This window comes from Pseudophryne corroboree, chromosome 2 (genome assembly GCF_028390025.1).
Source record: "Pseudophryne corroboree isolate aPseCor3 chromosome 2, aPseCor3.hap2, whole genome shotgun sequence".
Classification (NCBI taxonomy): domain Eukaryota; kingdom Metazoa; phylum Chordata; class Amphibia; order Anura; family Myobatrachidae; genus Pseudophryne; species Pseudophryne corroboree.
This window is the reverse complement of record NC_086445.1, coordinates 260,535,263-260,562,259: the sequence shown is the minus strand read 5'-3', so window position 1 is coordinate 260,562,259 and position 26,997 is coordinate 260,535,263. Positions and strand designations below refer to the sequence as shown.

Genomic DNA, 26,997 nt, shown 5'->3' with positions numbered 1-26,997 from the left:
CCATCATGTCCACTTTTGGTTTTTCCCAACGGTTTACAATCATGTGGAAGACTTCCCGCTGAAGTCCCCACTCTCCCGGGTGGAGGTTATGCCTGCTGAGGAAGTCTGCTTCCCAGTTTTCCACTCCCGGAATTAACACTGCTGAGAGTGTTATCACATAATTTTTCGCCCAGCGAAGAATCCTTGCAGTTTCTGCCATTTCCCTCCTGCTTCATGTGCCGCCCTGTCTGTTTACGTGGGCGACTGCCGTGATGTTGTCCCACTGGATCAATACCGGCTGACCTTGAAGCAGAGGTCTTGCTAAGCTTAGAGCCTTGTAAATTGCCCTTAGCTCCAGTATATTTATGTGGAGAGAAGTCTCCAGACTTGATCACACTCCCTGGAATTTTTTTCCTTGTGTGACTGCTCCCCAGCCACTCAGGCTGGCATCCGTGGTCACCAGGACCCAGTCCTGAATGTCGAATCTGCGGCCCTTTCATAGATGAGCACTCTGCAGCCACCGCCAGCCGCGGTAAGTCTTGGAACAGACAAGGCCCCTGCTGGAGCAGGTCCTCTCTTAAAGGTAGAGGCCACGGTTCTTCCGTGAGCATCTCTTGAAGTTCCGGGTACCAAGTCCTTCTTGACCCATCCAGAACCACGAGTATCGTTCTTACTCATCTCCTTCTTATGATTCCCGCTGAAGTCCCCACTCTCCCGGGTGGAGGTTATGCCTGCTGAGGAAGTCTGCTTCCCAGTTTTCCACTCCTGGAATTAACACTGCTGAGAGTGTTATCACATGATTTTTCGCCCAGCGAAGAATCCTTGCAGTTTCTGCCATTTCCCTCCTGCTTCATGTGCCGCCCTGTCTGTTTACGTGGGCGACTGCCGTGATGTTGTCCCACTGGATCAATACCGGCTGACCTTGAAGCAGAGGTCTTGCTAAGCTTAGAGCCTTGTAAATTGCCCTTAGCTCCAGTATATTTATGTGGAGAGAAGTCTCCAGACTTGATCACACTCCCTGGAATTTTTTTCCTTGTGTGACTGCTCCCCAGCCACTCAGGCTGGCATCCGTGGTCACCAGGACCCAGTCCTGAATGTCGAATCTGCGGCCCTTTCATAGATGAGCACTCTGCAGCCACCGCAGAAGAAAACACCCTTGTCCTTGGAGACAGGGTTATCCGCTGATGCATCTGAAGATGCGATCCGGACCATTTTCCCAGCAGATTCCACTGAAAGGTTCTTGCGTGAAATCTACCGAATGGGATCGCTTTGTAAGAAACCACCATTTTTCACAGGACCCTTGTGCAATGATGCACTGATACTTTTCCTGGTTTTAGGAGGTTCCTGACTAGCTCGGATAACTCCCTGGCCTTCTTCTCCGGGAGAAAACATCCTTTTCTGGACTGTGTCCAGAATCATTCCTAGGAACATTAGACGTGACGTCGGAAAAAGCTGCGATTTTGGAATATTTAGAATCCACTCGTGCTGTCGTAGAACTACTTGAGATAGTGCTACTCCGACCGCCAACTGTTCTCTGGACCTTGCCCTTATCAGGAAAGCGTCCATATTTCTTTTAGGAAGAATCATCATTTCGGCCATTACCATGGTAAAGACCCGGGGTGCCGTGGACAATCCAAACAGCAGCGTCTGAACTGATAGTGACAGTTCTGTACCACGAACCTGAGATACCCTTGGTGAGAAGGGCAAAATTTGGACATGTAGGTAAGCGTCCCTGATATCCAGTGACACCATATCGTCCTGGTTCGCTATCACTGCTCTGAGTGACTCCATCTTGATTTGAACCCTTGTATGTAATTGTTCAAATCTTTTAGATCTCACCGAGCCGTTTGGCTTCAGTACCACAATATAGTGTGGAAAAATACCCCTTCCCTTGTTGTAGGAGGGGTACTTTGATTATCACCTGCTGGGAATACAGCCTGTGAATTTTTTCCCAATACTGCCTCCCTGTCGGAGGGAGACGTTGGTAAAGCAGACTTCGGGAACTTGTGAGGGGAAGACGTCTCGAATTTCCAATGTACACCTGGGATACTACGTGTAGGATCCAGGAGTCCACTTGCGAGTGAGCCCACTGCGTGCTGAAACTCTTGAGATGACCCCCCCACCGCACCTGAGTCCGCTTGTATGGCCCCAGCGTCATGCTGCGGACTTGGCAGAATCTGTGGAGGACTTCGGTTCCTGGGAATGGGCTGCCTGCTGCAGTCTTCTTCCCTTTCCTCTAACCCTGGGCAGATATGACTGGCCTTTTGCCCGCCTGCCTTTTTGGGTACGAAAGGACTGAGACTGAAAAGACTGTGTCCTTTTCTGCTGAGATGTGACTTGGGGTAACAAAAGTGGATTTTCCAGCTGTTGCCATGGCCACCAGGTCCGATGGACCGCCCCTTTATACGGCAATACTTCCATGTGCCGTCTGGAATCTGCATCACCTGACCACTGTCGTGTCTATAAATATCGTCTGGCAGATATGGACATCACCTCTACTCTTGATGCCAGAATGCAAATATCCCTCTGCGCATCTCGCATATATAGAAATGCATCCTTAAAATGCTCTATAGTCAATAAAATATTGTTCCTGTCAAGGGTATCAATATTTTCAGTCAGGAAATCCGACCAAGCCCCCCCAGCGCTGCACATCCAGGCTGAGGCGATTGCTGGTCGTAGTATAACACCAGTATGTGTGTATATACTTTTTAGGATATTCTTCAGCTTCCTATCAGCTGGCTCCTGGAGGGCGGCCGTATCTGGAGACGGTAACACCACTTGTTTTTATAAGCGTGTGAGCGCCTTATCCACCCTAAGGTGTGTTTCCCAACTCGCCCTCACTTCTGGCGGGAAAGGGTATACCTCCCATAATTTTCTATCGGAGGAAACCCACGTATCATCACACACTTTAATTTATCTGATTCAGGAAAAACTACAAGTAGATTATTCCCACCCTACATAATACCCTTATTTGTGGTACTTGTAGTATCAGAAATATGTAACACCTCCTTCATTGCCCTTAACATGTAACGTGTGGCCCTAAAGGAAAATACGTTTGTTTCTTCACCGTCGACACTGAAGTCAGTGTCCGTGTCTGTGTCGACCAACTGAGGTAAATGGGCGTTTTTACAAGCCCCTGACGGTGTCTGAGACGCCTGGACAGGTACTAATTTGTTTGCCGGCCGTCTCATGTCATCAACCGACCTTGCATCGTGTTGACATTATCACGTAATTCCTAAATAAGCCATCCATTCCGGTGTCGACTCCCTAGAGAGTGACATCACCAATACAGGCAATTTGCTCCGCCTCCTCACTAACATCGTCCTCCTACATGTCAACACACACGTACCGACACACAGCACACACACAGGGAATGCTCTGATAGAGGACAGGACCCCACTAGCCCTTTGGGGAGACAGAGGGAGAGTTTGCCAGCACACACCAAAAACGCTATAATTATACAGGGACAACCCCTTATACAAGTGTTTTCCCTTATAGCATTTTCACATATGTAATCATATCGCCAAATAAGTGCCCCCCCTCTCTGTTTTAACCCTGTTTCTGTAGTGCAGTGCAGGGGAGAGCCTGGGAGCCTTCCTCACAGCAGAGCTGAGCAGGAAAATGGCGCCGTGTGCTGAGGAGAATAGGCCCCGCCCCCTAAAACGGCGGGCTCTTCTCCCGGAGTTTGTGAGATCTGGCAGGGGTTAAATACATCCATATAGCCTCAAGGGCTATATGGATGCCCTTGAGGCTATATGTGATGTATTTTAGCCATAAAAAAGGTATAATACATTGCTGCCCAGGGCGCCCCCCCCAGCGCCCTGCACCCTCAGTGACCGCTGGTATGAAGTGTGCTGACAACAATGGCGCACAGCTGCAGTGCTGTGCGCTACCTTATGAAGACTGAAAGTCTTCTGCCGCCTGTTTCTGGACCTCTGGACCTCTTCAACTTCGGCATCTGCAAGGGGGGTCGGCGGCACGGCTCCGGGACGAACCCCAGGGTGAGACCTGTGTTCCGACTCCCTCTGGAGCTAATGGTGTCCAGTAGCCTAAGAAGCAAATCCATCCTGCACGCAGGTGAGTTTACTTCTCTCCCCTAAGTCCCTCGTAGCAGTGAGCCTGTTGCCAGCAGGACTCACTGAAAATAAAAAACCTAACTTAAACTTTTATTCTAAGCAGCTCAGGAGAGCCACCTAGATTGCACCCTTCTCGGCCGGGCACAAAAATCTAACTGAGGCTTGGAGGAGGGTCATAGGGGGAGGAGCCAGTACACACCACCTGATCCTAAAGCTTTTATTATTGTGCCCTGTCTCCTCCGGAGCCGCTAAACCCCATGGTCCTGACGGAGTCCCCAGCATCCACTTAGGACGTTAGAGAAATATGGGGGAAAAAATGACAGGGGTTCCATATTTAAGCAACCAGCATCGGGCTCTGCACCTGGTCCTGGTTCCAAAAATACGGGGGACAAAAAGAGTAGGGTCCCCCGTATTTTTAAAACCAGCACCGGGCTCCACTAGCTGGACAGATAATGCCACAGCCGGGGGTCACTTTTATATAGTGCCCTGCGGCCGTGGCATCAAATATCCAACTAGTCACCCCTGGCCGGGGTACCCTGGGGGAGTGGGGACCCCTTCAATCAAGGCCGCCCCCCCCCCCCCAGCCACCCAAGGGCCAGGGGTGAAGCCCGAGGCTGTCCCCCCCCATCCAATGGGCTGCGGATGGGGGGCTGATAGCCTTTTGTGATAATGAAAAGATATTGTTTTTAGTAGCAGTACTACAAGGCCCAGCAAGCCTCCCCCGCATGCTGGTACTTGAAGAACCACAAGTACCAGCATGCGGCGGAAAAACAGGCCCGCTGGTACCTGTAGTACTACTACTAAAAAAATACCCAAAAAAAGACAAGACACACACACCTTGAAAGTAAAGATTTATTACATACATCCACACAAACATACAAACATACTTACCTATGGCCCCACGCAGGTCGGTCCTCTTCTCCAGTAGAATCCAAGGGGTACCTGTTGAATAAATTATACTCACCAGCTCCAGGGTCCCAGGCTCCTCGTAGCATCCATTTGTAATCCACGTACTTGAATAAAATAAAAAAACGGACACCCGAGCCACGCACTGAAAGGGGACGCATGTTTGCACATGGGTCCCCTTTCCCCGACTGCCAGAAACCCACTCTGACTTCTGTCTAAGTGGGTTTCTTCAGCCAATCAGGGAGCGCCACGTTGTAGCACCCTCCTGATCGGCTGTGTGCTCCTGTACTGACTGACAGGCAGCACGCGGCAGTGTTACAATGTAGCGCCTATGCGCTCCATTGTAACCAATGGTGGGAACTTTCTGCCCTGCGGTTGACCGAACGTGACCTCACCGCTGAGCAGAAAGTTCCCACCATTGGTTACAATGGAGCGCATAGGCGCTACATTGTAACACTGCCGCGTGCTGCCTGTCAGTCAGTACAGGAGCACACAGCCGATCAGGAGGGTGCTACAACGTGGCGCTCCCTGATTGGCTGAAGAAACCCACTTAGACAGAAGTCAGAGTGGGTTTCTGGCAGTCGGGGAAAGGGGACCCATGTGCAAACATGGGTCCCCTTTCAGTGCGTGGTTCGGGTGTACGTTTTTTTATTTTATTCAAGTACGTGGATTACAAATGGATGCTACGAGGAGCCTGGGACCCTGGAGCTGGTGAGTATAATTTATTCAACAGGTACCCCTTGGATTCTACTGGAGAAGAGGACCGACCTGCGTGGGGCCATAGGTAAGTATGTTTGTATGTGTGTGGATGTATGTAATAAATCTTTACTTTCAAGGTGTGTGTGTCTTGTCTTTTTTTGGGTATTTTTTTAGTAGTAGTACTACTACTACTACTACTACTACTACTACTACTACTACTACTACTACTACAGGTACCAGCGGGCCCGTTTTTCCGCCGCATGCTGGTACTTGTGGTTCTCCAAGTACCAGCATGCGGGGGAGGCTTGCTGGGCCTTGTAGTACTGCTACTAAAAACAATATCTTTTAATTTTCACAAAAGGCTATCAGCCCCCCATCCGCAGCCCATTGGATGGGTGGGGGGGGGGGGGGGGGGGGGGGGGGGGGACAGCCTCGGGCTTCACCCCTGGCCCTTGGGTGGCTGGGGTGGGGGGACCCCTTGATTGAAGGGGTCCCCACTCCCCCAGGGTACCCCGGCCAGGGGTGACTAGTTGGATATTTGATGCCACGGCCGCAGGGCACTATATAAAAGTGACCCCCGGCTGTGGCATTATCTGTCCAGCTAGTGGAGCCCGGTGCTGGTTTTAAAAATACGGGGGACCCCTACTCTTTTCCCCCGTATTTTTGGAACCAGGACCAGAGCCCGATGCTGGTTGCTTAAATATGGGGGAACCCCTGTCATTTTTTCCCCCCATATTTCTGCAACCAGGATTGGCTCAAAGAGCCCGAGGCTGGTTATGCTTAGGAGGGGGGACCCCACGCATTTTTTTTTTTTTTTTCGAAAATAACCACTTTCCCACACCTTCCCACTGATATACATGCACGGATCTCATGGATCCCTGCATGCCTATACAATCACGGATTAAAAAAGCAGGTCTGGTTTTTTTTTACGAGTTGTAATTTTTCACGGCAGTGTTTTATTTTTTTTTGCTTTGCACTTCTTAGTAAATGACCGAGATTCATACTTAAACAGCTGCGTTTTGACCGATTGTGTATTCATTCGTAATTATTTTCATGGACTACCCAAAAAATACGAATGCCCTCATCACTGCCGTGATTTGATTTTAGTAAATTACCGAGATGACACTTTGAAGAAAAAACGGCATCTCGGTCAAAATCGGGACCTTAGTAAATATACCCCAATGTCCTCCCAACTAGTAAATTCTATTTTGCCTTAACAGGGCTTTATAAACCTATATACAGTTATATTATAATGGAGATATATATAGTAATATGACAATAGACACTAACCCTTCTCTCCGAATGTAGTGAATGTTAGTCCTAATAAAGTCTTTAAGTACAGTACACTCCCCCTTTGTTTCTCTCCTTGTTTTTTTCTGGGGTGGCTGCCCTTTTTTCTGATGGTCTGCTGTTCCAACAGGCCTAATGATCTGAAATAACAAATGAAAATAGGCGCCTCCTATAGTACTGTGTGGGAAGAGACATGGAGACCCACTCATACCCCTTTCACACAGCCATAAATTTCCCAGGTTAAAACACATGAATGCGCATCAACCCGGGAAATTTCTTGGTGTCAAAGGGTACAGGGACAAAAACCTGGGATTTCTGTCCCTGCTTTTCAACCCTGCAATCAACCAGGGTTGGTCCTGGGATGATCCCTGGACAGTGTGAATGGTGCAGGGACATGTCCCACCTTCCCGGGTTGCCTCTGCTGATGCAGATTGGCTATTCAGGGCACTTCCTGGTCTTGGTTTTTCTGAGACACCCATTTTCAGAAAATGCAGGGCCATCCCGGGTTCAGTATGAAAGGTGCAGACCCGGGATGTCTCGGCAAAAAATGCTGGTGTGAATGGTGCCAACCCGGGAATGTCCCTGCATGAGCCCGTGGCAGAATTCACGGGTTTTGTCCCTGCATTTCTGGTGTGAAAGGGGTATCAGAGTAGCTCCAGATAGACCTGCAATATAAAGCTGTTCTAGCATCCTGCACAGCATATATTCACTGGCTGGTGAGCTGTATTGAACCCTACAATGCTGAAGCTTTGATCCATGAGAACCAGTGTGTATACAACAGAAATCCTCAAAAACATGAACTTTTAGGAAAACTTGAGGGCTGAGATTGATAAGACTACAGTACTTCAGACATGCAGGCCCAATGAGCACGAATCTGCATTGATGCCGGAACGAGCACCAGAAACGTGACTTGCAATTTACTGTATATGCTTGGTCTACAGGTGGTTGGAATTCCACCATAAACTGTACACCTCCCATCTATAGGGTGTTAATAGTGGTGGAGGGTACCAAATTGTCATGGTAACACACTAGGAGGCACCTATATTAATTTGTTATTTCATTACATACAAAAAAAAAAAAAGTAAAGACTTCCATACACTAAGCCAGTGGTTCTCAAACGTTTTCGGTCACAGCTCACTAGAATTAGAATTTTTTTTTACAGCACCCATATTGTGAGAAATTCAGGGGGAAACAAAAAAAATTTTTTTAAATAAAGTAAACAGTGTTCATACACCATCCTTGGGCTCAGGGACAGGATTTGCTTCTAATTGTCCACATTTATGTTTGGCAGCCACAAGCAGTGGGTTTGCCTATTATATTAACCATAAATAATTTTAATTGGTCCTGGGCCACCAACCTGAGAGGCACCCCTGCAAGTGCCCAAAGCATCCCAGGGCGACTCCGCACACAGTTTGGGAAGAACTGCACTAAGCAATAGTGCATACAGCTAACCATACCTTTGCAACTGCTGCTCCAGAAACTTAAGTTGTAACGTAGGGTCCAGTTTACCTATACACGAAGATAGAACCCCCCCCCCCAACCCCAAAAACCTTACATGTAATGACATTGCAGGGAAAAAAAAAAAAAAAAAAAAAAAAAAAAATGTATATAATACATACAAAACAGATACTTTCTGTTTAATAGCGCAAAAGGGAGCGTGAGAAAGGATTGGGTTAAGGCTGCCAAATTCCACTAAGTCCCTTGTTAGGAGGGACTAAAAAGATACAAATATGTGCCAGTAGAGGAATGGGCGCACTTGGGTTGTTTTTCCACCCAATATTCAATGGGGGAAAACAGCAGTCTCCCTAAGATATTTACTCCTAATTCGTGAGCATAAAACCACATTTAACATGTTCCATGTAAAATTTATTACAACATAAAAGCAATGATACAAAACGGTATAGTATCTCTTCTTGCAGATAACACCATATAGTACAGAGGACCAGTTGAAATAACTTTGATAGATTCCTCCTTCTCCTTTGACAATTCGGAGATTTGATGTTTATGAACAAATAACCTGACACGTTTTGTCTTACTCTAAGACTTCATCAGGGGTATGTCTCTAGTGCTTGATAAATACTGTTAGTGCATCAATGAAATGGCAATTACGTGTTCTGGATACTTGAAAAAACCACGCACCGGTGGGGTACACAGGTGAAAGTTAGATTAAGCCTTATGGTTAAGTGCTTGAATAACAAGTTCAAACGCATAGGCCTGAACGCAAGTTCAAATAGGTATGCGACCTTATGATTCAGGGATTTGGATAACAAGTTCAAATACACAGGTCTACCACAATTTCATATGCGTGTGTCACCAGTAGCTACAATAGCTTCAAGTCACAACCAGTGTAATTATTATTACACTGGTTGTGACTTGAAGCTATTGTAGCTACTGGTGACACACGCATATGAAATTGTGGTAGACCTGTGTATTTGAACTTGTTATCCAAATCCCTGAATCATAAGGTCGCATACCTATTTGAACTTGCGTTCAGGCCTATGCGTTTGAATTTGTTATTCAAGCACTTAACCATAAGGCTTAATCTAACTTTCACCCGTGTACCCCACCGGTGCGTGGTTTTTTCAAGTATCCAGAATACGTAATTGCCATTTCATTGATGCACTAACAGTATTTATCAAGCACTAGAGACATACCCCTGATGAAGTCTTAGAGTAAGACAAAACGTGTCAGGTTATTTGTTCATAAACATCAAATCTCCGAATTGTCAAAGGAGAAGGAGGAATCCATCAAAGTTATTTCAACTGGTCCTCTGTACTATATGGTGTTATCTGCAAGAAGAGATACTATACCGTTTTGTATCATTGCTTTTATGTTGTAATAAATTTTACATGGAACATGTTAAATGTGGTTTTATGCTCACGAATTAGGAGTAAATATCTTAGGGAGACTGCTGTTTTTCCCCATTGAATATTGGGTGGAAAAACAACCCAAGTGCGCCCATTCCTCTACTGATAGCTATCCCTGCATGTATGTCCACTATTGTAGATTTTGCAATTTGAAAACCAAAATGACTGCAATAATTGTGTTGAGGTTCCGAAATAAACAAGTCCAGGTTTGTTTTCTCCCATATATTTTCAATAAATAAAATTAATGTCACATATCAAGCACATACAAGTTTACAGTTAATTAAAATAAAAAATAAAGTTTATAGTCCTCACAGCGCAGGGAAGAAACCACTTTAACCAGCAGTCTCACCAACAGCTGCTACCTATACAATAATGTACAGGCACAAGTACCACAGGGTTAACACTGTAATGATAATGCTTCTGGCAAGTCCAGGGAATAGCCCAAGGAAGGAAAGGGATAATTCTATTAAAATCAGCTTTTTTATTCTAGTGGTCTTGAAAAGCTCCACAACACCATATGGTTTTAAATAGTCCTTCATGTGCAAATATTTTCAGCTCTTCTCTCACCAAGCCTGTGTGCCAGCTCAGCCCCTGGGGGTGAGGTTACTGCTCTCAGGATCTTCACCCCCGGGCCTGGCGTTCTCTGCCAGTGATAAAGAACGCTGGGGAATGCCCAAAGTCTGATACAAGTGTCCGTGTGTCATGCCAGCCGTACAGTCCTACATCAGACAACAGCTCTTGGCCTTCTCTTTCTTGAAAGTGGAAGAAATTAATTCAGACCGGCTGGGCAGGTTTAAGAGTCTCTTAGATAGGCTCCGGACAGGACTTCTACGATTTGGAGGGGAAGGTTTCGACAGACACACCGTGGAAGCAGAACGAAATATGCTGTGTACACTTTTTTCTGATGTGAAGGCTGAACACTCGAGATAGCTCTCTGCTCCTAGCTGTTTGGCAGCTGCACAGCCCTGGAATTAAAGAGTTCATATAAATAAAGATTGCAGGACATCTGTTAATAGGAGTCTAAGTTATGCCGGCGCTGGGATCCCAGCCGCCGGCAGCAGGGTGAGCCCCTTGTGGGCTCGGTGGCATGCTACGCCATTTATTCTCCCTCCAGGGGTTTCGTGGATACCCCATCCAACAGGGACAATAGCGGTCGGTATGCCAACGCCAGTATGCAGAGCGACGGGATCCCGACAGCCAGCATATCAAATGCCTCCCTGTTAAAACGACAACCGTGTTTGGAAAAATATGGCCTACTACAATGTTGCCAATTTACAAAGCCTTAGCTGTACATGAAATTAAATATAAAGGGAAGAATGAAGTTAAACAACTCTGCATGTTGATGCTATAGGGACCTATGACCTTCATGCATTCCCCAGTAGCAAGATTGCACATTGTTTTAGGAGTTACAGAATATACTGCACTCTGCATTTTGTACGTGTGAAATGGGATAGAAATATTTGTTTTACAGTGGATTACTAACAGCACACAAAGAATAGCAACTGTGCTGCAATTACAATAGTGCACAAACCTGTTCATAAGACACGGGTGTCTGTTTCTGGTTGGTCAGCTCCATGATCGTGCTGAGGTCAGTCCGCAGGTCTATTTTGCAGCCTATCAAGATTATTCTTGTACTAGGGCAGTAGTCCATGACCTCGGTCTTCCACTGCAAGTACAAAAAAGGATCAGAGTCCATACAAATATAGCAATTGCATTCTAGTCTACTCATTTGCATCCAATAAGGATTACACCATCTCCAGTATAGATCAGTGTAAAATACTGGTATCTTTAAAAAGAAGACAATCTGCTGTAGAAGCTGCAGCTCTTATCTGAAGCTATTTAAGCAGTTAAAACTACTAAAGGGGGGAGTTATTAAACAGTTTACAGACAGCAAGTGGAGGTTGTCCATATTGCAACCAAACAGATTCTAGCTATCATTTTATAGATTATACTAAAATGTAACAAATGATACCTACAATCTAAATTGGTTACTAAGGGAAACACCCCTGCTTGTCCTCTGTAGGGGGTTGGATAACTTCTGTCATAAACCACACAAACTAGTATGAACCTCACTCAAACTGACCATGAGTGGAAAAAATGGAATTAACTCACCTTCTTTAAAGCACTATCTAGACTTTCTGGCCGGCTGACATCAAAGCAGAGCAGCACTGCATCAGAGTCACTGTAGCAGAGGGGCCTGACATTATCATAATATGGAGAACCTGGAAATGGAGAGAAAAACAAATGGTCAGCAGGTAGCTAGTCGCCACCAACACAGCTGGGAAAGAGAAACGGAGCATAAACTCCACTCTGACTTTCTGGTCAGCTTCTGATAACCATGTGAACTCTTAATATAAAAGGAGAAACTACTGTGTCACGCTTTTGAATGACCAGCTGAAGACGTGAGCTGGTCATCTGCCCAGTAGCAATCCCATCATCAAATTCACGGCACGTAGCAGCAGCAGTAAATCCTAGCCACATGCAATATTTCTCGGTGGATCAAATTATTGTACCAGCCATAATAAATTACATATTACCAAGTAACTGTTCACACAAGCAAGCTTGCTACTTACAGGACGCATTGCTTGAATTTGTAATGGACAAAATCCCATTTTATAAAATATACAGATACCTACTTACAGTGGAGGCAGACAGATTGTTTACCAAATCAATATAAATAAGAATCAAGTCACTGGGAACTAGTGAAAACACAGGTGCCAGACACTGCGATACCAGCTTCTTGTGTATTTATAGGCCACAAGACAGCCACTTCCTCTGAGTGACAGGTAGCCTTTGTATTAATTGTACGCTGAACACTGCTTTTGATCCAAAAAATGCTAGGGACTCAGACTATAGGCCATATCCAGGTCATACAACGGTGTCCTCTGTGAAGGCTATATAAGGGTCTTTTTAAAAAAAACTCCAACAATGAAGTAGCTGCCCACAATCACTCACACGCAGCACAACTTCAGAGACCATTTGGTCAATCAGACTCTGAACAAGTGTTGTAGCACTGCAGCAGGCGTTCCCCTAGGAGGCCATTATCCGCTATGCCCTTATGTGAACACATCCTCTCTGCTATAAGAGGTCTGGGACAGAACATCAGTTTAACGATTGCCTCAAAGAGCAAGCAATCATGATGTCCGGGCACAGCATGCTACTAGACTCCTATGCACAAGTGCCCTCTTTATTTTAAAGCCTCAATGTTGAGAGGTAGCTTATAAAGGGGAGGAAGGAATAATACAGATTTTTTTTGTGTGGGTATGTCGCCCAGACAGCACCCCTCAGGCACACAGGGCAAGGAAGTTGCAAGCCTTAAGGTTTCCCCACTTCACCCTCCCTTCCTGGTTTCAGCTCAGCAGCTTCGTGCTTAGAATAGCAAATACCCCCTCCCTGACTAGAAGAACAGTTTCCATAGCAACAAGGCCAGACCAATCATGTTCAGGACAGGAGGCTGCAGAATATCAAGACATGAAGTATAAAAATATGTACAAACAGGAGTTTAACTAGTTAAAAAAGGTGTATTCAGCACTGCAGTGGCCCCATAGTGTCTAAAGAGGATGACATGCTTCAGAAGTATTAATCTTAAGAAAAATGCCAAAATTAGATAGACCTAGAAGACCAAAAAGGTATGGCAAATACTAAGCTACTGTACAAACAAAAGCCCCACATGAATAAGGTTAAACATCATGTCAAATCCAACACAATTTTTATACGTACAACAGGAAATAAGTTCACCTTGGAATTTATTATACAGCTCGTTTTAAGATCATGCATTGAGGTAATAACTAATCATAGATAATTTGCTCCCATTACCCTGCCTAAAGAAAATAAATAAATTAATATCTATATCAGAGAGAGACGCCAGTCATCCACAGTCCGGCTGGCTACCTGGGATGCTCGAGTGCTGCATAAGGACTGGCTGGTGCCTGCTGCATCCCTTCCCCTGGGGCTTTTAGAGAGCTGCGTAGCTGAATGTGCAAGTCTGAGCCACTCACTGCCTTCCAGATTCTCACCACTGATCTGCAGCATCGACTAGACTGGCTGTGCATAGCAAGTAGCCAGCTAAAATCACCAAGTGCCAGCACTGCACCTCCAGAGGAACGCCAATGCAAGGAATGGAGGGCACCACATAGTAAGATCTTTAACAAAACAAGAGCTTTATTCTAATTAAAATGGAAATATTTTATTATAAAACACTTCGTTTTTCCACTATGTGCCACATCTTTGTCGCGGAAAAGATTACATTGTGGCATTAATCACTCATATTTTGTTCAAAGATCCAAAAGTTAAGAAAGTGCTCAGGTTTGTGAAACTCAGCTGCAACTTTTATGGTGCAGAGCAGATGCATAAACATTGGCTAACAGGCATAGGAGTATGATCATTAAAGATCATATTGGATCACAGCTTGTTTTGTTAGTAAACTGCGATTTCTAATAGCACCCATACATCTACGACAAATGATTGCAATTTCCCGATCCTCCGATGCCTGCCTGGGTCGGGGAACCTGGAATTTAACAAGTGTAAAAATAGCAATTCCTGATCAAAAACAGTGGGGGTTGGCAACTCAGGGCTTTATAACATGAAGAATTTCCCCAATCCAATGAATCGCAGATCATTGATGGCCACTGATCACTGGTTCCAGTCGGGTCAGGGAATCGAGGAAAACAGTAGCTAGCTGTATGGGGTCCTTAAGACAAGCACAACTGTGTATTATTTTGGGCATGGATATAACTGTTCCACAGTCCAAAGCACATCCAAAACCACCAAGGAAATAAGATTAAGGGATGTAATGTTTGCAAACACAGTATAATGTTACTGAAAATACATTCATTGAAATCTCTCAGAAAAACAAAAAAGTTATACTGCGTTGCAAGCATCCCAGGGTCTATACAGCAGGAAGCAGAGTAATTAGATTGGTGTTTTAGGAACAACTTTGAGAAACTAATGAGGTTTTCAAGTTGCCAATTAACAGTTGCAACAACAAGTTCCTTTTAAGAGTGGAAATGGCCAATAGGTGTTGACCACCAGTGTTTCTCATCCCAGTTTGCCCTCAGGGAAGTTTCAGCCCTGAAAGACTAGCTAAACATTCCCCAGCAGGAAGCACAATAAACCTTTGATTACAACTTTCTTCTGTTAAGAACAATTGAAAAGGAATGTTTTAAATCTATAGTCTATTCCCACCCACAATTGTTTAATAGCATTTCCCACTCCCTCTAGCTGCACTGAAACGTTTGTACATGAACAGCGCATAGAAAAACCAATGAGAATAATTTGTATAGTCATTTTGACATGTCTGGGCCAAACCCCAATACAGCTTTCTACAGTTAGATTTAAGCATAGAAGAAAGGCACAATCTGTATTCCAGAACAGATGCATAAGAGAAAAACTGATAGCACTGTACATTTAAATTACACCTTCCTCACCAGCACAGAATAAGTTATACCGCAGTTCAAGAGGAGATTTTTCATAATTAAGAACGACTACAATGCTCTTCATCATTAAACTACCAAGCATGTGATCTATTAGAGGCATGAATAATTTTACAAAATATATATATATATATATATATATATATTTATTTATTTTTTTTTTTTTTTTTTCTTTTCTTTATAAAGCGTACTGTATTATTTAGCAAAGGCTCAGATCAGCAGTTTCAGGACTTCAGATGGAACAAGACTCAAGAATATGCTCTAAAAATACTACAGGCAGAGGATCATTCATCTTAGGGCTGCTGTAAATAGCGGGTCAAACAGTTATGCTAGAATAGCAACACATCCCCCACATTTTGAGATGACCTGCGTTGGCTGTACAGGAAATGGTCAGGTATGGTGTCCCATTAGGTCATAATATGCAGCATTTATGAAGGGCTTTTATAAAGTTGTATTCCAAACAGAACAAGGAGGCCTCAGTTATATTTTATTGCACAGTTAAATAACTAATGATGCTAGTAAGGAATAGTGACACATTTTGTCTAACTGAATACATACCTGATGTGTCCCATAGGCTGAGCTCTACACGATTATCCTCTGTCTCCAGGCTAGCTGTGTAGTTTTCAAACACTGTAGGTACATAGGTCTAGGAACAAGAGACACATATAGCTTACTGACAACACTGCAGCCAACAAATATTTTAACGCAACATAACAATGCTAGGACATAATTGTAGCCAACACAAGCACAGCAGTTTGACACCTACGCAACACAATGGAACTGCGGGCAATACAGCTCACTGACACCACTGCAGCCAACGCAAGCACACGTGTCTCAATGGCATCACTGCAACATACAGATATTGATACGCAAGGCAAATGCACCACACAATAAGACAATCCAGACAGGCAAGACAAAGGAGAGAAACCAGAATCAGACTTAGAAACCATGGAAATAAGAACCAAACATTAAGTACTATTAAATTACAGCCAACTACAGTATAAAACGGACAGGTTAGCCTACAGAATGCTCAATTGTTCTACTCAAATACAGTTAACATAATACATTGCTACTTATCTCAATATAGCTTGAGACCTGTAAACATTCCCTAGGACAGGTAAACAATGCATTGTTTAAAGAGCTACAGGGATGAAAAAAAATAAAATTTTATAACAGCACTTCCACCCATCCTTTACACTGCCATCAGTAAAATGCTATGCAATAAATGACTGCACTTTAGCAAGCTTGGTACACTGCCTTACTAGCCAGAAGAAAATACATATCACCATTTGCTGCAGAACCTTTATTCTAAAACATTTTGTAAAGCCTACTTATAACCACAAAGTAATGAATACCTTGCACTGTAATAGGATGCTAGAATACCTGGCTTAGCTAATTACATTAAGTTCAGTTTTAAAGACAAGACTCGTGGCCACCAATACCAGCCTCATAGATCAGACTCTGTAGGTGTAAGGAAATGCAGACACAGCAATATATGCCCCAGGCCACATGGGTAGTTCTTTTCCAGCGCTACAGACAGGCGATGCCAGGGATGCTCTCCCGGGTGGGGGCCAGGCAGCGCTATACAGGAGCCTGGGAACATGGTGCAGTCACAGCCGGGTGCACACAGGCATGCCAGCAATGCAACACGCTACGTGGTGGGACACTGGGCTACAGGGCACACCGCGGAGGGGAGCACCTGGGGCACGGCAGGCAACGCTTTCCAATGATCCCATGGCTAATAGCGCATATGGCACAGAGCGCGCTCCCATGGCCGCATGTGGCCCACATTGGTCGCTCACCTCTGGGTAACAATCCTTCGCCAACACTTGTAACATCGCCGTCTTGCCGCAATGGACGTCACCCACTAGCACCAGCTTGCACCTGACCACTGCGGGCTGGGGATTCCTCTTTTCCTTCATGGCGGCAGGACAGTAATGACGCGGGACAAGGAGCGTACAACTAGGCTTCCAGGCGGCAACAAACGGACTCGGCGCAGTAGTTGAATGTACGAGTTCACTCCGGCATTCCTTATATATAGAATGAGCCCCCAGCAAATGACGAGGCGAGAACTCAGTGACCCGAGCCAATCAGCACTGGCTCTGTGAAACGCCCCGCCCCTGTTTTCCATGCCTCCTGTAAGGGTGAGATTCCGCAGTCCGCCTTCCAGCAGGGAGAGACTGTAATGTGTGTGCGGCAGCGGCGGCGCAATGTGCGGGGTCACGGGCTGTCTGCTGTCTTACTGTACACAAATGTTTATTTACATTTATACTTATGTTGTGGTTAAGTTATTATGTGGTGTTAATAATTTTATTTATATAGCGCTCTTTCTCCAACAGGACTGAAGGCTGTAGTGTTAATTAGTTATATTTAATATTTATGTTTATAATTGTTCCTTTTTATATTATTCTTGGTATAAATAAACAGATTAAGGTTTTATTCAGAACTAGTTAACAGTAATGTCAGTGCAGCGTCTGTGCGCACCTGAACCAAGCAACAAAGTGCCCGAAGCGCAAAACACTTGAATTCCCCCCATAGAGGTGATGAGCAGCTTTAGCCTTATATTATACAGAATGATGCTTCCATTTACACATAAAAACACACAGATGAGGTAAACCAAGCGTGTTTGCAATGTGTTTTTTTCTGGCATTAGAAAACATCCACTATAGACTGTTGGTGCGCATGTGCCCAACGTGATAATACACATACGGGCCTTATTTAGACATGGACCATATGCCAAGGTTTGCGCACTTGTCCAAAGTTTTTATGTTGCGCATTTGTGCTGATGATACCGCTGGGGGGCATAGTGAGAATGTGGATCCAGAAGTGATATTTGAATAGGTTTCTGGGTGGCTATTCAAACACGGGCGTGTCATAGGCGTATCACGGTCAGCAACTGTGACTTTTTTCGCAGTTGTAGACTTGAAGTGATTTCAGCAGCCACTTTCAGACAGACATTCTGAGGAATCACAGAGAGTTGCTCCGATATCCGCTGGCGCGACGGATGGTGATGATGGTGTGGCTTTTTACGCTAAGCGACAGATTAGGAATGTATTCCAGTGTATGAATTCCAATGGCTGAGGCATTAGCATACATATGCAGTTGCACTGCCTAAATAGTCGCGCCGGGATTAGCACCCACCTCTCAGTCAGGCCCTTCTGTATGTAATTTACTAGTGACTCTATATGCTAATGGATCCAGGTGCATAAATGACTGAAGACACATCAATACAATCAATGTGTATATATATATTTTTATATCAAACATTAAAAAACTTTTATATGAACAAACATTTAATATCACTTAAAAGGAAAAATCAATAAACGGCATCCAGTATTATAATATAAAAGTATTAGCCACGTGACTATCTTCGTGTCTATATTGGACACAGCATAAGTATGAAAGAGTCCTCATTAAATTAGTTATGTCCCCAAAGCTGTAAACTTTGTGTCCTAGTGATGATCCAATACGATACAATGTATTTCAAGAGTGAAACAATCAGTCGTGTCTCCATTTGTAGTGTGCACACCTGCCACCACTTTCTACAACGCTCAACTCACCGCTCCCAAATGTTTGTGTCCGGAGGTAAGAGATGCATGTATCTGTAATCTCTAATATGTGGACAATTACCTTCCGGCGGGAGTGTACGGTGAGCAGCCGTGTCTATGGACCGCTCCACTGTTGTCCAGGGCGAGCGCGTCTCCCGGCGGTGTGCACCAGCCGCCGGAGATCACTCCTGTGCTGGGGCCGCGTCCGACCTATGCACTCCTGACCAGCTGTCAGCTCTAGTCCCGGATTGCTCCTTCACAATGTGCGCCTTTGGCGTGCGGCGTCCCAATAATGATCGTGATTGCAGGAGGGCTGGAGAAAGATGTCAGCGTGTAGACAGGTGTCCGCAGCAGGTGTACAGAGCCTTCTTGGGGGTATATAGGGTCAGGCTCGGACTGGCCCACAGGGGTACAGGGGAAACAACCTGTAGGCCCCACTGCCTGGGGAGCCCTCTTCCCCTAGGGATCAGCTTCTAGACTGTGCATTGAATTATATATTATACATATGTTACCTTATACTGCACAGGATTATGATGTATTCTCTACAGTACATTGCTGTCATTAATCTGGCACATTATCATGCATGCACTAGCATTAATTACTATATAAATTATCAAGGAGTCCAGACCAGGTACTCTATAATGGTTAGCCAAACCTCAGTGGTGGCTGGCCACACCCCCTTTGGAGGCTGGCCACACCTCTAATCATGGGCCCCTACCACTGCATACCCCCGGTGGGCCCTTCATGCTCCAGTCCGATACTGTATAATAGGGTAGTCCTCTAACGCGTTTCTCACCCTTGGGTGCTTCCTCATAGAGTTGATTAGCACCCACCTCTCAGTCAGGCCAGGCCCTTCTGTATGTAACACTGTTACTGCAATATAGATAATTACATTAAGTGTATTGTGCACACAGCTACAAAGTCTGTCACGTTTTGTATCATTAAGTGGCATGGTGTGTGTGCCATTCATTATACTATGAAGCTGGGCGCTCTTGGTTTTATTTTTGGTGTGTTTATCGCTTTGGTGTGTATGGAGACCTTGTTTCTTTAGAGCTCAGTGATCTTTATGATCACGGGCTGTCTAAGTATGTCTATCATGCAGTTAATGGAGATCTCTGCAGAACGAGTAAAACTCTAGCTAGGGTGTACAAGCCCTTAGGCTAGCAAACCCTTTTTTTTTCGTGTGTTTTTTTTAGTATAATTAATTTATTGCTACGGTACAAGTAAGTCATTGTGGCCAATGAATGCGTTATTTTGTCATTAGTATAATGCATTTTAATTTAATAATAAAAGCTGCTTTACTGTACAGATCACAAGCAAAACACTAGCATTGTTTCTCTCATAACACTTTATGTAGATGGACAACTTTGCAATTACAAAGCAGCAGTTACCATCTGCAAACAATATATCTTTCCTTTGTGGTGTTGTCAAACAGGAATCACAGGGACAATGCAACTGAAAGACCTGAGGACATCATGAGGGAGAGCACTGTGGCACTATGGCGTTCCTCCCAACACTGTAGGGACTGATGTTAGCACCAACATAACAAGGGTCATGTTCATGGGGTTGTGGCTGAAGTATGAGCAGGGCCAGTTCAGGGGCTTTTTGCGCCCCGGGCGGCAATAGGGGCGTGGCTTCATACAGGGGGCGTGGTCAGTTACGCCCCCTGTACAGTAGTAGCACCGCTGAAATGATGTGCGGTGCGCGATGACGTTATCGCGCACCGCACGGCAAAGGTCCTCTCCACGAAGAGAAACTAGACGCTACGCGCATATTCGCCCCTGGCAAAAGTCCTTCTTGCCCGTGGCAAGATCCGCTACTGAGTATGAGTACAGAATAAACACAATTTTCCGGTCACTGACAATGTTACAGATGCCAGAAAATAAATGTAAAGATATAATAGATCCAACAAGCCCGGTGAAAGCAGACTTTTCTTTTACTTTTGAAATTGAGTTTATTACTTCACTCCAAATTAGGGACATCACTGAGGTTTGCGGTACAAATGACTCAAGGAGCTCAACCTGTCAGGATTGATGACCAACGTCTCTTACCGAAGCGGGGGCACAAGTGCTTTTGTACCAATATGTATTGGAACGAATAATGGGAGGTATGAATCATGGAGAGTACATACAAAGTCCACACAGATATTGTCCTGGCCTAATCCAACCTACTGTATGGTTGAGCATGTAAGTGGTCATGCAGTTTGCTGTATTTTACGGTGCTCAAAGTCCATCTACCTGTACCGATAAATTCTGAATGAGGCCCCATAGTCTGCCTTAGGTAGTAGGGGAGAAGTGACTGCCCGATACTCAGAGAGCCTTCATACACAGCAATATGTATGGAGCCAATCTCATTTAACAGAGTGGATTTGGCTGAACTTCGGTCAGGAGAAGCAGACCGTTTGGTAACCAAACAGTTCAGGCTGTGCACGACTGTCGTTTATGTCCACACACTGAACAATAACTATTCAAACAGTCGTGTCATCTGCCACCATTAGTGTATAGTGGGTACCAAACCAGTTGCGAACATTTGTATTGGGCGGCTCTGCTGTCAAAACATCCGTGTGTGATATTTTATTTTACTACTGTTGAGTGATTTCTACTTTAAATGTATACATACTAATTATATATGACAATATATTATGTATATGATTTTATATATGTATATATATCTATATATATCTATATATATATATATATACACACACGCACACACAGGACATACTACCTGCACAGACCACAGAGCTGTTGTTGAAAAGCATAAGTTCTTCCTGGCTTCAGGCAAGTGGTTCACTGTATGAAGTCACTCATAACTTTATTGTGTAACTTGGAACAATCTTTGCATTGCTTCCGTAAGGCTTTCAGGAACAGTCTGAGCATTAGGGACTTTCAAGAGAATGGAAATTAAGAGGGTGTTTCAAAATAGCTCAACTGAGTTTCCCTTTTTGCCACGGTAAAGGTGAAAGATGGCAATAATTCTTGTGAGTATTCCAGTAACAGCCGCACCTCTGAGGAATTGACTCATTTTCTCCCTGATTACATTTTGTAAAGGAGAATAAATAAATTAAAGAAGTGTTTATTTAGTCAAAATCTAACACGTGTTCTATGAACAATATAATTCCTGCCTGTAAATATACAGTAGTGGAGACTGACAGTAACAGGAATAAGGATTATAAGAAAAATCTTGAGGCACTGCGCTTTTATACTTAATTTAAGTGTACAACTTTGCTTCAATCCTACTGTAGTGTGATATATGTTTGCATTGTATCTGATGCTTCTGTTATTGAAATCAATTTTTTAAATGTATTTTTCATGTCCATCTGTAAGTTTATTTTTTCCATGTCATTGTGATTGGTGATATGTTTTGTGTGTGAACTGGTGATACTTACCTTTTGTTGTTTTTCTTCTTTTTTATTTTTTTATTTTGTTATTGTTTGCACTGTTCTTTTGTTGAAAATAAAAAAAAATAGTAAATTAATTGTTTTTTATAATGAATAAATATTAATGTGGGCAGTACGGATGGTGTAATGGTTAGCATTACTGCCTCACAGCACTGAGGTGATGGGTCCGATTCCTACCATGGCCCTAACTGTGTGGAGTTTGTATATTCTCCCCGTACTTGCGAGCGTTTCCTCCGGTTACTCCGGTTTCCTCCCACTATCCAAAAATATACTTGTAGGTTAATTGGCTTCCAACAAAAAAATTAACCCTAGTGTGAATGTGTCTGTGTGTGTACATGTGATAGGGAATATAGATTGTAAGCTCCACTGGGGCAGGGACTGATGTGAATGACCAAATATTCTCTGTAAAAGCGCTGCAGAATATGTGTGCGCTATATAAATAACTGGTAATAAGGAGATTTATGGTAAGAACTTACCCTTGTTAAATCTCTTTCTGCGAGGTACACTGGCTTCCACAGGGAATAACATTGGGGTGTACAGTAGGATCTTGATCCGGAGGCACCAACAGCTAAAGCTTTGACCTTCTTCCCAGTATGCATAGCGCCGCCTCCTCTATAAACCTCCGTGCGCAGGAGCTCAGTTTCTTAACCAGTCCAATGCAGTAGCAGGTAAGAGAGATGACAACAGTTAGTAGCCACAGACATCACATTCTCACGACAGGAGAAGGTATCAGTGGCTAATGCCTTACCAACCCAAAGAAGCCAAGTGTGTCAGGGTGGGCGCTCTGTGAAATCCAGTGTACCTCGCAGAAAGAGATTTAACAAGGGTAAGTTCTTACCATAAATCTCCTTTTCTGCAGTGGGGTACACAGTATTCCACAGGGAATAACATTGGGGATGTCCTAAAGCAGTTGAGGGAGGGGACGCACTGCAGCGGGCATAAGAACCCGGCATCCAAAGGAAGCATCCTGGGAGGCGGAAGTATCGAAGGCATAGAACCTTATGAACGTGTTCACTGAGGACCACGTAGCCGCCTTGCACAATTGTTCCAGGGTCGCACCATGGTGGGCCGCCCAAGAGGGTCCAACAGACCGAGTAGAATGGGCTCTGATAGTAGCAGGAGCTGGAAGACCAGCCTGTACGTAAGCTTGTGCAATCACCATTCTAATCCATCTGGCCAGGGTCTGCTTATTTGCAGGCCAGCCACGTTTGTGAAAACCAAACAGTACAAAGAGAGAATCAGACTTCTGAATGGAGGCAGTTCTCTTCACAAAGATACGGAGAGCCCATACCACATCCAAAGACCGCTCTTTGGAGGACAGATCGGGAAAGTTAAGGGCCAGAACCATAATCTCTTGGTTAAGGTGGAACGAAGACACCACCTTAGGAAGATAACCAGGGCACATTCGAAGAACTGCCCGGTCACGGTGAAAAATCAGAAAGGGACACCTACAGGATAAGGCACCCAAGTCTGAAACCCATCTAGCCTATGCAATAGCCAGTAAAAACAAGATCTTAAATGTAAGCCACTTGAGGTCCACAGTCTCAAGAGGTTCAAACGGAGCCTCTTGCAGGGCATTCAGCACAACCGTCAAATCCCAAGGAGGCACGTAGGGCGGTTGAATCTGTAGAACACCCTGAGTGAACGGGTGAACATCAGGAAGAGTCGCAATTTTTCTCTGAAACCACACCGATAAGGCAGAAACATGTACCTTGAGGGAGGCCAGACGAAGGCCTGAGTCAAGGCCTCATTGCAGAAAGGCCAAAAGATTGGCAGTACTGAACTTGAATGCATCGCAATTCCTGTCGGAACACCAGGTGAAATAGGAATTCCAGATCCTATGATAAATCCGAGCAGAAGCCAGTTTACGGACCTTCAACATCGTTTGAATAACCGTCTGAGAAAAACCTTTGGCCCTCAGGACGGAAGCTTCAAGAGCCACGCCATCAAAGCCAGTCGGGCCAAAACTGGTAGACACAGGGGCCCTGAACAAGGAAGTCTGGGCGCTGTGGAAGTAGAAAAGGACGCTCTAACGAGAAACCCTGGAGGTCTGAGAACCAATGCCGTCTGGGCCACGCAGGAGCGATCAGAAGTAGGATTCCTCCTTCCTGCTTGAACTTCCTTATTACCTTGGGCAGGAGTGACACCGGGGGGAACACGTACGGTAGCCGAAAGTTCCATGGAATTGCCAGTGCGTCCACGAATGCTGCTTGAGGATCCCTTGTCCTTGCTCCGAAGACCGGAATCTTGTTGTTGTGTTGAGACGCCATCAGGTCTACATCTGGTAGGCCCCACTTGTCCACTAGGAGTTGAAATACTTCTGGATGAAGGCTCCACTCTCCAGCGTGTATGTCCTGATGACTGAGGAAGTCCGCTTCCCAGTTGAGGACTCCCGGAATGAACACTGCCGATATGGCTGGCAGATGGCGTTCCGCCCATTGAAGAATCTTTGACACTTACATAATTGCCATGCGGCTTTGAGTGCCGCCTTGATGATTTATGTACGCCACCGTGGTGGCGTTGTCTGACTGTACCTGAACAGGCCTGTTCCGTACCAGAGGCAGGGCGAGTGTCAGCGCATTGAACACCGCCCGCAGTTCCAGAATATTTATCGAGAGGCGAGACTCCTCCCAGGACCAACGACCCTGGAGGGAGTGCTGCTCCAACACCGCTCCCCAACCCCTCAGACTGGCGTCCGTCGTTAGAAGGACCCAGTTGGAGATCCAGAAGGGACGGCCCCTGCTCAGCTGCTGGTCCTGGAGCAACCAGGTCAGTGACAGACGGACCTCCGGAGACAATGAGATCATTTGAGACCTGATTTGGTGAGTCAGGCCGTCCCACTTGGCAAGAACCAGTTTCTGTAGAGGGCGGGAATGAAATTGAGCATACTCTACCGTGTCGAAAGCCGATCCCATGAGGCCCAGTACTTGCATCGCCGAGTGTATCGACACTCGTGGATGAGACAGGAAGCATCGTATTCTGTCCTGAAGGTTCAGGACTTTCTCCTGGGACAAAAGCAACCCCTGGTTGTGAGTCTCCAACACTGCTCCCGGGTGCAACATGCTCTGAGCAGGGACCAGGGATGATTTCTTCCAGTTGATGAACCACCCGTGGGCTTGCAGAAACTGGACCGTGTCACAACTGAGGGCTGGAGACCGTGACTAGGAGCCTCAGTTGTAGGGGTTGACGGGTACCTGAATGTTGGAGGAGCGATGGGACTCCTGGACATGCGTAAAGACAGTAGCAAGGATGCCCGAAGGCGTGACCACGACAACTGGAAATATCTTTCAGTGATTTTATTAAATGAAAAGTCATAAAACGTGCAAAACCAATAGAAAGTCACAAGTGGAAATTTAGGTGTGCAACTGGTTAATACCAGTAACCTGGAATGTAGAGAAAAGTTCTGTAAACTGTAATTGAAGCTAGGGTTCGCTGGAAAACTGTAGTTTGTTGAAGAGTGGCTGCTGGAAAGCCGGAATACAGACACAGGTGAGTAAGGTGATGTTGTAGAGGGTTAATCACAGAGGTGTCGTGTTACACCACAGAGTGTAACACAGAGGAGTCAGGCTTGAATGCAGGAGAGTTCACTGGAGATTCTGTAGAAGACTGCACACAGGAACCACTGGAGACAAATGAAGCACTGACATCTATCTGGCCCAGACACAGGATACTTATACCTGCAGCTATGCAGGCATTGGCTGGGCAATTATGCAGATTTCAGAGCCAGTAGATTGGAGGAGCTGGAACATGTGATTGCATCCAACATGGCTGCGCCCATGCTGGAAGTAAAATGGAAAACCTGGTGTCACGATCCGGGTATCTGGACGCCATTTCTTACCCATCAGATGTCTCCTAAAGCTGGCTCAGCGCTCCAGGACCGGATCCCATCTGTTATCCTGATGTGTACATTCCTGTATCCTCTCCTGTCACTCTGAGACGCTGTCACAGTAAACGCCATATTACACCTGGCATGGCGTCTCCCGCGGTCTCCGCCGCCGTCCCTGAGCTTCTGCATGCAGAGTGTCTGAGTGGCGATTACGTCAGCCGCGGCCTCCGCTGTGTCCGCGTGGTTGGATGTGCACCTGTCAGCCCGGCGTCTCCTGTCTCCGGTGGCCGGTGCCGCCATTACTGTTTTCATTACCACATGGATTACAAACCAAACTTCCCTCCAAGTGTCTGCATGGGCGCAGCCATCTTGGATTCTGTCAGCTGATCATTTCCTCCAATCTGTTGTCAGTATTGTTAATCTGCATAATTGCCTAGCCAATCCCTTCCTTGCTGCAGGTATAAATACACTGTGCCTGAGCAAGGAAGGCGTCAGTGCTTTGGTTGTCAAACCTAGTTCCTGTTTGTCTCTCTCCTGTGATTGTCTTCCAGGTTCCAGCTCCTGTCTCAAGACTTCCACCATAGAGACCCGCACCAGCATTCCACCTGCGGTGTAGCCTGACTCTCCGATCCATTGTGGATTCATCTGTTTCCAGCTACAACATTACCTGCTTCCAGCCCAGCTTCCAGCAGAGTACAGCTTCTCTTAAAGGGCCGGTGTCCTTTCTACACTTTACCACTCTCCACCGGTATTATTATTTCTCCGCTCTCAAGTTCTACATTTCATTCATATTGCATCGCTCTCAAGCTTCATTTATTATTTAACTGGTTCCAGCCAGTATCCACTCCGTGCTAACAACAGTCTGGTTCCAGCCAGTATCCACAGCAGCCGTTTTATCTTCAGCAACCCAGCTTTTCCTGGAACACCAGCTGGTACAATCCTGGGTTATCTTCATTGCTACAGTCGGGCCTGGT

General features: G+C 45.3%; 1 protein-coding gene across 1 annotated transcript; it reads right to left on the bottom strand.

Annotated features, from left to right (window-relative positions):
• Positions 1 to 10,024: 10,024 nt before the first annotated feature.
• RND1 (Rho family GTPase 1) lies at positions 10,025 to 17,277 on the bottom strand. The gene is made up of 5 exons (XM_063952718.1): positions 17,052 to 17,277; positions 15,808 to 15,895; positions 11,930 to 12,039; positions 11,349 to 11,483; positions 10,025 to 10,782 (listed from the first exon to the last, which is right to left on the bottom strand). Exons 1-5 carry the CDS (start codon positions 17,169 to 17,171, stop codon positions 10,537 to 10,539), a joined length of 699 nt encoding a protein of 232 aa, XP_063808788.1. The 5' UTR covers positions 17,172 to 17,277; the 3' UTR covers positions 10,025 to 10,536.
• Positions 17,278 to 26,997: the final 9,720 nt, after the last annotated feature.